Source organism: Tachyglossus aculeatus, chromosome 18 (genome assembly GCF_015852505.1).
Source record: "Tachyglossus aculeatus isolate mTacAcu1 chromosome 18, mTacAcu1.pri, whole genome shotgun sequence".
NCBI lineage: Eukaryota > Metazoa > Chordata > Mammalia > Monotremata > Tachyglossidae > Tachyglossus > Tachyglossus aculeatus.
The window spans coordinates 32888777-32899726 of NC_052083.1; the positions used below are offsets into that span (position 1 = coordinate 32888777).

The 10950-nt window shown below is 53.0% G+C and overlaps 1 protein-coding gene across 1 annotated transcript; it reads right to left on the reverse strand.

Moving 5' to 3' along the window:
- Positions 1-4162: 4162 nt before the first annotated feature.
- Positions 4163-10207, reverse strand: LOC119939965. Its single transcript, XM_038760011.1, is given in 2 exon segments — positions 4163-4714; positions 6112-10207. Coding segments are annotated over 2 exon segments (4200 nt in total). The 5' UTR covers positions 9877-10207; the 3' UTR covers positions 4163-4279.
- Positions 10208-10950: the final 743 nt, after the last annotated feature.

The window sequence follows — 10950 nt, forward strand, 5'->3', positions numbered from 1 at the left end:
ATTACTGTACTAAGCACTTGTGAGAGTACAATGCCACAGAGTTGGTAACGCATGTTCCTTGCCCACAGAGAGCTTACAGTGTAGTACACTGCATGGCCCTTGGTGAGCGCTCAGCAAATACCACAGTTATTACTATTATTATTATTATTAGAACTGTGAGGCTGCACCTTTTGGGCCTAACTGTATACAGCCTTGGGCAAGTTACATAGCTTCTCTGAAATATTCCCATCAGTATTGCATGGATAGCAGCAACAGGACCATTTGAAGGAGGAATGTGAGTAGAGGAAAAGTGGAATGTACTTTACGTTGCATGAGAGATTTTGGTTGACATCAGGAAGTACACTAAGTTCTCTTCAGTCTTGGAGATCAGGAGCTGGGAGCAGCTGCTGAATGAAGATAGATTGAAGTGATTACGATTCTAGATTGGAAAGACAGAGGCTGAGAAAGAACCCGGATCCAGTCCCTGTAAAGTTAGATAGAAGTGATAGGGAAATAAAGAAGATTTTATTATGCTAATCAGGTTTATTCTGATCTCAGACAGTTCAGGTGGAAGATTTTAGATATGCTTGGCTATTGGTAGCCCAATTTGTTGCTACCTCCCCCTGCTCCCTGGCTCCGGAGAGCAGTGATCTATAATTATTATAATTTAACATTATTGTATTTATTCCCTCTGTAGACTGTAAGCTGTTTGTGGGCTGGGAGTGTGTCTATGTTGTTAAATCATACTCTTCCAAGTGCTAAATGCAGTGCTCTGCACATAGTAAGTATAAGTGTTTAGTAGGCATCAAACACTGTGCTAAGGTGCTGGAGCAGATAGAAAATAATCATGGGGGCGGGGGCACAGTCCTTATCTCACCCAGGACTCACAGTGAAAAAGGGAGAGAGAACAGCCCATTTGACAGATGGGGAAACAGAGGCACAGAATAGTTAAGTGATTTGTCCAAAGCCATTCATTCCGAAGATGGAGCCAGGATTGGAACCCAGATTTCCTGACTCTCAGCCTCATGCTCTTTTCCACTAAGCCATGTGGGTTAGAGAGGTGAGCTATGGATTTGTGAGATTCCTTTTCTCGATTTAAAGTTGTCTTAGGGATTTTCCCTGCAAGACAGTAGTTCCATGGAGAAAGCCCATGAGAATTGGTTCCAGTTGAGAAATCTGTCTTTGGGAAGCTGTTGGTCGCCCGTTCCCACCCCTTGCCCAGCCCCAAAACAGAAGTGGATGATGGAAGATTGTCTACTCGCTCCAGGCAAAAATGTCCCATTTATCCACACCAAAGAACAGGAGGCTTCATGAAGGCTCTAAATGAATTGCTGGTTTCAGTGTAATGCCTAGACCATTTAAGTCTGTCAAGCAGTTAACTTGGGAGGTAAAACATGTTGGTTTTGTTTTTGCTGTACTAATTAGCACGGACTCACAGGTCCAGGATTTAACAGAGTAAGTAGAATTGGTACTGTGCCACCCTACCCTGTATTCCTTCAGTGGGGTAATTGTCAATTGGTCTTTCATTGTAAACTCCTGGGTAGGGATGCTCTTACTCAGTTGGCCACTAAGTACTGCATGCCCACAGGAGGTACTTAATAAATACTCTTGATTGGTTGCTTGCCACAGACCACATGTGCCAACTTTTCACTTGGGTGCCCAGATCAGAAGGAGAGGGGCTTCAGAAAACCACCATTCTGGGTCTTTTCAGGCTTGTTGGAAATTCTCTGGTCTTGTCAGAGACCAAGAGCTTAGCCCAGTGCTGTGCACACAGTAAGCACACAAAAAATGCCACTGACTAATTAGTGAGATAGAAAGTCCAGCTGAAAAGGCTGTGGAAGCCTCTGCCCATTAGTTGGTCTTCATGCCACAGATGGTATCCTCATTTTCCCCTGCCAAAGGCAGTGAGAGAAGGCGGAGAGATGTCAGCCTGAACAGCCGGGAATTTTGGAATGGGAATCTTTTCCTCTTGGCCAAGGTGCTGGTGAGTGGAAAATAACTGCCCTGTGGCTCACTGAAAATCCTTCCTCAACCTAGAATCATCCCTTTTTAAATAATGAAGCTCAGTTCGGTAGCCAAATGCTACTTGTGATAAGCCTAATTGCCTCTGTCCCTTGCTGAGTGACCTTGGGCAAGTCATTAACCTATTCCACTCCTTGACTGCCTTATCTGGAAAATGGGAATAATAATAATGTACCTTCCCCTCTCCCTACCTCCCAGAGATGTTGGGGTGATTAATATTAATGACCTACAGTACTGAAATGAGATAAAGCTGAACTACACCAAAAAAGGTGCTATATTAAGGCAAAAAAAGAAAATAAAACACAGGGGAAAATGCCAAAGAGGGTCTTGTGTAGAAAAAGATTTTGCACCAACTTGAGAATTCCGTTTTCTAAACTGTGGTGAAGCCCAGGTGACAGAGGGCCATAGCCATTTCTGCCTTTCAGTCACAAAATACAGTGACAAGTAGTCTTTTTATTTATTTATTTATTGTAAGTCTGTCAACTGGGGAGAGAAAGCCTGGGACACCCAGGTAGTAGCGGGTTAGGTCTGATGAGAGGTGGCTTCAATGTAATGGAAGTAATTTTTGAGAAAATCCCTCTACCCACCTGTCTGGAGCTAATTACAGAGCAGCAGCGGCAAGGCCCAGACAGTTATTCTTGGAACTAATAATAATAATAATAACACAGTACTTTGTACTTCAAGAGCTCCTTTCACAGGAGGATCTCCAAGGATGGAGATAACCACGGAGATGCTTAATCCCATTAGGATATTTCCAAACCAATTGTGCTCCTAGTCTGTTATGGTTCTTAACAGGAGAGGCGGCTGTTTGCCATTGACCAAGTCCAGGGAGATGGAAGATAGGGGGTTGCAGAGACCATCTGCTTGGTGCTTTCTCTGGAAAGTTACACCATCGCATGTTTCTCTAGCCACTCTTCCCCTCCACCTCGAGTTGCAAAACCGGTAACTGGGTGCAAGGAAATTTGAGGCTAAGGATGGCAGTGGGAACCATCCACCTTTGGTCATAGTGTAACGCAAGTCTTGCTTTCCCATTTTTCCTCTCATATTTTTATACCTAATAGTATTGATTTGACACCTTTTATGATCATTATTAATAGTGATTTTTTTCACACACCTCTTTTGGGCTGGAAGGCCCTGATGTGCAGAGCAGTGAAGTGCTCAGTAATCAATGGTTAACATCAGGAGAGCAAATATCTGAGCTAGGAAAAGAGAAGTTTGGGAGGAAAGCTTTACAGAACTGCCAGCCTCTGGCCAGCACAAAACAGTGGTTTCATGGCCTTCGGCTCTGATCTCCCAGATTCTATCATCAACAAATCTAACCCAACCTCTTTTTCCCTTCAGCAAAATTTGAGGTTTGGGTCCTTTGGTTGGAGCAAAAAACCAGCCCTGGCTTTCTTTGTCCCCATTGGGCAGACTGAGAAACTGAGGTCTAGAGAAGCTAAATTCCACCAAGTGGAACTTGCAGGTGACTCAGGAATGGAATTCCACTCTCCTGTAATCAACATCCAATCACCTTTCAGGTCACCGCTCCCTAGTTATCTACATCCTAATCTCTAAGTGTCTTGGTTAATATCTGGCTACCTTTGCCTCAACTTTTACTTTATATTATTTCTTCGCTGAGGCCTTGACACTAGAAAAGACACCTGACCCCTTTTTTTTGATGTCCTGAAGAGAAACAGAAGAGTGCTGTTGTAAGGAAACCTGATCAAGGTCTCCAGGGCCCGGGATCCCACCCACCAACAAATTGGATCGCACGACAACCGGACAAAATTTAGATGACGTGCCCAGCGCCAAAGAGGGCAGGTCGCAGCTTTATTGCAGATTTAAATCTGGGCTACCGCCTTATAGTAAGGCTTGGGAAGCGGCAGCACCCACGAGCACAACTTTACACCCTTTATAGGGGTCTGAGGAGCGGTTATGCAAATGTTCCTTCCTTGTGTTACTGGCCTGGTTGCCCAAGATAGGGGTCTGAGGAGCGGTTATGCAAATGTTCCTTCCTTGTGTTACTGGCCTGGTTGCCCAAGATAGGGGTCTGAGGAGCGGTTATGCAAATGTTCCTTCCTTGTGTTACTGGCCCGGTTGCCCAAGATAGGGGTCTGAGGAGCGGTTATGCAAATGTTCCTTCCTTGTGTTACTGGCCCGGTTGCCCAAGATAGGGGTCTGTCTAGTTGTAGAGACTCAAGCCTCTCCAAGCCTCACATTCCCCACTGCTTTTTGTCAGTGAAGGGCAAATCTTTGACCGCTCAGCAAAGCGTGGGTACAGAAGCCAAACGCAAGGTTACGCGGGGGAGGGGTCCTCAGGGGGCACTGGTTGATACGGGGACATCAGGGCCAGGACTTTAATAGCTTGCAGCCTATCCTGGAGCATACGTGCTCCAGTTCTGAACAGGCAGGGGCCGATAGACAACACAAGGATCAATGCAAACAAGGGGCCCAGAAGTGGCAGCAGATAAGGGAGGAGTCCATTGAAGCCGCTCCAGAGGGGGTTGTTGGCCAGCTCCTGCCGCCGCACGGCCAAGTCCTCCTGGAGCTTGCGGATCTTGTCCCGAACGATCCCGGATTTGTTAGCGTAGAAGCAGCAATGTTCCTTTAGGGCTAGGCAGATCCCGCCCTGTTCAGCTGTCAGCAGGTCCAGGCCCCTCCGGTTTTGTAGGACCACTGTAGCAAGGGAGTCAATCTGGTCCTGTAGATCGCGGATGGTGCCTGAAAGAGCCTGGACATCCTCAATGAGCTGGGTGGACAATTTATGGTAGGAGTGGACCGACACCCCTAGACCCGTTGCTCCCATGCCCGCACCGGCCAACCCAAGGCCCAGGAGTAGGGGGAGAAACTGAATGGCCCTCTTATGTCTACCGGCGATATAATCCAGGCTGGGGAGTGGAATAGGCTCGTCACCTGGAATAAGGTCGATGTCAGGAAGTACGGAGGCTTGGACACAAAGACCCGTCCAGTTGGCGGGAAGGGCCGTGAAAGCCAAGTTCCCACCGCACACAAAGACTCGACCGGGGGCCGGGCACAGTGGGGCGGAGACATTGACGGTTTGAGAGCAGTTACAAGAGGCGAAGCCTACGTCCAAGGCGATACTGGTGTTGGGGCCTGACCTAAGGTAACAGGGAACAGGGGGGGCCCAAAGCGGCTGCACACGAAAGGGAAGGTTGTGAGTACAGTTTCCTCCGGGGTAAGGAGAATCGGGCCCGGACACGGAAGCGTTTTTGGACGCGCTCCCGGGCACTGCAATGGGTATAGGATGGCCGAAGGGCATGCAGAGCCAGCAATCTGCCGCCAGCGCAGGGTTAGTGGCATTCAAAGTTTGATGGGTGGCGGCGAGGATATCCGCAGTCTGAGGGTCCAGACCGGGGCTCCGGGGCCTAGGTAGCGCCAGGGGGTGATACCGGATCGAGGGGTGTAAGATCTGGATTACCTCCTTCATGCGTTCCGACACCTGCGCTTCCCGGACGCGATCGGACGGCCCCCCACCATCAGAGATGTGGAGGGGGGCCCGGAGTGGCCAACAGACGGGCTGACCGACGGTCCCCGTGCAGGAGGCCTGGGCGTATTTGGAGTGGTCCATTTCTCCCCCAAAGGAGCCACTGTAAGTTCTCTGTAGGACGGCAGTCAAATAGACCCTCCCGTCCGTGTGGTTACACTGCTGGGCCGCGCTATAGCAAGTGGAGTGCATCTGGGAGGTGACCTGGCATGCCGTTGGGCAGGGCCCAGGTCGACCGTCCGGGGACAGTAGTACCTTAGGTCGGCGAGTGCATACCCAATGTTGATGATATCCTCCACCCACTCCCCTGTTGTACACTAGGTAAGCCGTCGAGCCGCCACAAGTAACTGATCGCGTATAGGTGGTGGGTACGGTTTCTTGGACGCCCCCTCGACAGTTACAGGGGGGTCCCCACAGGGCCGCTATCAGTGCCTCTTTGTTAGGGGGGGGCCCGAGGCCCCCCAGAACCCCAGAGAGACAGCAGACTCCGAACAAGGTTATGACAAACGTCTGGAGAGTTTTAACTTGAGAGGGGTGGAGGCAGGATCGATCCCCCATGTTCCACTGCACTCTGGGGCACCCTTCAACCTGGTGTGGTGGATCCACGGGGTCTTACCAGCTACCTTCACGGCAGTGGGAGTGCTCAAAACGACAGTGAAGGGCCCGTCCCAGCGGGGAGCGAGCTGCCGGGGGTCGAGTCTCTTTACGTAGACAAGGTCCCCAGGATGGAAGAGGGGCTCCCTTCCTCGATGGACCTCTGCCCCAGGTTGCTGATCTGCCAAGGTCGTCCGGGCGAGGGACCGCGTAGCCTGCAGCGCCTGTAAGGACTTAAGCAAAGACCGATGGGTGACTTCGGCAAGCTGGTCAAGGCCGACTCGGGGCACCAGGGGGGGCCTCAGACCATAGACAATCTCAAAGGGGGACAGGCCTTCCCTCCCTGGTGTGCACCGGGCCCGGAGGAGGGCCTGGGGGAGAAGCGCGACCCAATCACCCCCAGTTTCCATCTTTAATTTGGTGATAGTTTCTTTCAAAGTCCGATTCATCCTTTCCACCTGCCCAGAGCTCTGGGGCCGGTACGCACAGTGTAGTTTCCAGGTGATCCGGAGCGCGGAGGCCAGCTGCTGAGTTATCTTTGCGACAAAAGCCGGACCATTGTCAGACCCAATACGAAGTGGCAGTCCAAATCGCGGGACTAGATCATTTGCCAGGTGCTTGACGACAATCTGAGCCGTTTCCCCCTTCGCCGGGTAAGCCTCCACCCATCCGGAGAAGGTATCCACCAGGACCAACAAATACTTGTAGCCGCCCCGGGCCGGAGTCATCTCGGTAAAGTCAATTTCCCAATGTTCCCCGGGGGCCAGTCCTCGGTCGCGGACGTTCTCGGCCGAGCTGGTAGGGACGGATTGTGCATTTACCCGAGCGCAGGCCTCGCACCTGCGCACCACGTCTTTTACTGCCCCGTAGATGCCACAGATGAGGTAGTGCTTTCGTATGACCGCGGCCAGTTTGGATTCCCCAAGATGGGAAGCACGGTGGGTCTGCTCGACTACCCGCCTCCCTACTGCTTTTGGGAGTAGGATCCGCCCGTCAGGGAGTCGCCACCAGCCGGTCGAGTCAGTGGTTCCGCCAAGCCGTTGGCCGAGAGCCTCTTCCTCTTTTGTATATTGTGGGGTGTCCACTGGGACCCAGTCAACTGGGGTACGGGGCGAGTCGCACAGGGAGGCCTGAATTGCCGGTGACTTCTTAGCGACCTCCCGGGCTGTCTTGTCAGCCAGCCGGTTTCCCAATGCTTCCAACGATTCACCTTGTTGGTGTCCTCTGCAGTGGATGACGGCGACACGCTTTGGCAGCCAGATGGCCGTTAGAAGAGCTAAAATTTCAGAGGCGTTTTTGATGGCCTTGCCCCCGGCAGTCAGCAGTCCCCTTTCCTTGTAGATCATTGCATGTACGTGCAGGGTAGCAAACGCATAACGGCTGTCGGTGTAGATGTTCACAGTCTTACCCCTGCTCCATTCCAGCGCCTTGGTTAAGGCTATAAGTTCAGCCCGCTGGGCCGACGTCCCTTTCGGGAGTGCCTCAGCCCAGACGATGGAGTCCGTTGTCACCACGGCCGCCCCCGCATACCTCAGGCCTTCCTTCACGTAACTGCTCCCATCAGTGAAGAGCGTGGCCTCAGCGTCGGCAAGGGGTTGGTCGGTCAGATCCGGGCGGGTGGTGGTTAGGGCATCCAGGGTGTCCGCGCAGTGATGCAGGGGCAAGGAGTCGTCAGTTGCTGGCAGCAGGGTTGCGGGATTAAGTGCCGCAGTTTGCTTGAAGATCACCCGGGGTGGGTCCAGGAGCAGGACCTGATATTGGGTTACTCGAGCATTGGTCAGCCATTTGTCCGGGGGCGTGCGCAGGAGACCCTCCAAGTTGTGAGACGAGGTGATCTCCAAACTCTGCCCGAAGGTTAACTTCGACGCTTCCTTGGACAGGAGGGCGGCGGCTGCAATGGCCCGCAGACAGCGGGGCCATCCGGCGGCCACGGGGTCCAGTTTCCTGGAGAGATACGCCACTGGTCTCTTCCAGGGGCCGAGAGTCTGCATGAGCACCCCCTTGGCAACACCCTCTGCCTCGTCTACAAAAAGCTGGAAGGGCTTGTCCAGGTCGGGTAGGGCCAGAGCAGGTGGCTGCAGCAGGGCCGTTTTCAACCGCTGGAAGGCTTCCTCTTCGGTACTGGTCCATCGTAGGGGGGCATCGGCCCCTCGGATGGCGGCGTATAGGGGTTGTGCCAACTCCGCGAAGCTGGGGATCCAGAGCCTGCAGTAGCCGACCGTGCCCAGGAACTCTCGTACCTGCTTCTTGGTCTTCGGGGCTGGGACCTGCAGGATGGCCTGGACCCGGCTCTGGGCCAACGTCCTGGTCCCGTCCTTGATCCTGAATCCCAAGTAAGTGACCTCCTCCTGGCACAGCTGGGCCTTGCTGCTTGACACGCGGTACCCCATTGATCCTAGAGTGACCAGCAGGTCCCTGGTAGCTTGGAGGCATTCATCTCGACTCCCGGCGGCAATCAAAAGGTCGTCTACGTACTGGAGGAGCGTTACTGTTGGGTGGTCAAATCGATATCCCTGCAAATCTCTACTCAAAGCTTCGTCAAACAAGGTGGGGGAATTCTTAAATCCCTGGGGCAGTCTGGTCCAGGTCAATTGGCCCGACTCCCCCTCCTCCATGTCTATCCATTCGAATGCAAACAGGAGCTGTGATTGACAAGTCAAAGGTATACAGAAGAATGCGTCCTTAAGATCTAGGACCGAATACCAGGTTCGGTCAGGTGGCAGAAGGCTGAGGAGGGTATAAGGGTTGGGAACAGTGGGGTGTATGGTTTCCACTCGCTTATTCACCTCCCTCAGGTCCTGTACCATGCGGTATTCCGAGGTCCCAGTTTTCCGGACGGGTAGGAGGGGGGTATTCCAAGGGGAGTGGACGGGTTTCAATATTCCTGCCTCCTTAAATTTCCGAATACTCCCCCTGAGGCTCCTTCTAGCCTCCAGACTTATAGGGTATTGCCTTATTCTGATCGGCAGGGCCGTGCTGGTAAGCTGGACATGCACGGGGACCTGGGTAGTAGCGAGTCCCGGAGGGTTCGATTCTGCCCATACTCCGGGGATCTCCTCCCTCCATAAATCTAAGAGGGCGAGGTTTTGTGCAGGTTGTTCAGTGAACAGACGATACTCCTCCACCAAGGGTGAGGACAGCAGTAACTTGCCTTCAGTTCTAATTTCAGGGGTCCCCGCTTCGGGGAATATAATGGTGGCCCTTAACTTGTGCAGGAGGTCCCGTCCCAACAGGGGGTCAGGGCATTCGGGAATAACTAGGAAGGAGTGTGTTACCAATCCCTTCCCTAGATCAACAATTCGACCTTCCGATTTAGGGTACCTGCACGTGGCCCCGGTGGCCCCTACAATAGTCACCGTATCCCTTGTCATTGGACCAACGGGTTTCTGCACTACTGAATGGGTTGCCCCTGTGTCAACCAGAAAATCAATCAATTGCCCCCCGACTTTTAACTTTAGCCTGGGTTCCTGGAGGGCTGAGGGACCCCGACGGCCCTATTGAGTCTCCTCCTCTACCAGGACCGGAGCTGCGCCCCCTTTTAACTTGGGACAGTCCCGTTTCCAGTGCCCATTCTCCCTGCAGTAGGCACATTGGTCCTTTCCCAGGGGCAGCCTCTTCTGACCTGACCTGCCTCCCCGTCGCCTATTCTCTGAATGTTCCTCTCGAGCTAGGAGGACCCTCGCCATTTTTTGGGTTAATTCATAAGTTGTTCTGGTGGGGTCCTCTCGTTGGTCAAAAACCTTCTGGGCTATGGCTACCAGCTCAGAGAGAGGCTTTCCCTGAAACCCATCCATTTTTTGAATCTTTTTTTCGGATATCTGGGGCCGACTGCGACACGAATTGAATTACTATAGCTGCCTGATTATCAGGACTCCCAGGGTCTATGGGGGTCCAGGTCCGGTAGGCCTGATATAGTCGTTCCAGGTAGGCCGTAGGACTTTCCGTTGGCCCCTGCCGGACCTCGGTTATCTTAGAGAGATTAGTCGGCTTTCTGGCCGCCGCCCGTAGCCCCCGTAAGAGGATCTGGCGGTATTGATTCAGATTGGCCTCCCCTCCCGGGGTGTTGGGGTCCCAATCAGGCCTGCCAGAGGGGAACTGGGCCTCCACTTCCCCTGCGTCAGTGCTTGGTTCACCGCGAATATTTCGGACCTCCTTTTTGCTCTCTGCCTTTACTCTTTCCCTTTCCTCCGTCGTAAACAAGACGCGGAGGAGTTGCTGGCAGTCGTCCCAAGTAGGTTGATGGGTATAGAAGACTGACTCTAGTAAGTTGATTACCTCCTCCGGGGCTTGGGAAAAGGAAGGATTCTGGTTCTTCCAATTGTACAGATCTGACGTGGTAAAAGGAACATATGTCCGCACAGGCCGCCCCGTTTCATCCCTTTCTCCTGTTTCCCTCAGGGGATATATTCCCGAGACCCCCGGTGCCCTTCCTGTCGGCCCAAATTCAGTCCCACTTCGGGTGTGGGGGGGGCTTGGAGGTCCGGTGGAATCTGGTTGGGGAAAAGCCTCTTCCTCGGGCGGGGCTGAGGGTTCCCTATAGGGGGGAGGGGGCGCTCGCGGAGGAGGCGCTCGCCCCCTCCTCGGGCTCTCCGGTTGCGTGGGGAGCACGGGAGGCTTGCGAGCAGCTTTGGACCCTAGAGTACTGGATACGAGGACCTTAGAAGCGCTGAGGGGCCGGCACCCGCAGTCCTTTAAGTACTTAGGGTTGTCTACTATAATATCTATCCAAATGGTAATGTATGGGATTTGGTCCGGGTGGCCTGGGTTCCCGTCCACAACTCGGCGGACGGCGGCCGCCACCCCTATGTCTAGGGTCCCAGTGTCAGGCCAGCCAACCTTAAAGGTGGGCCATTCCAACTCGCAAAACC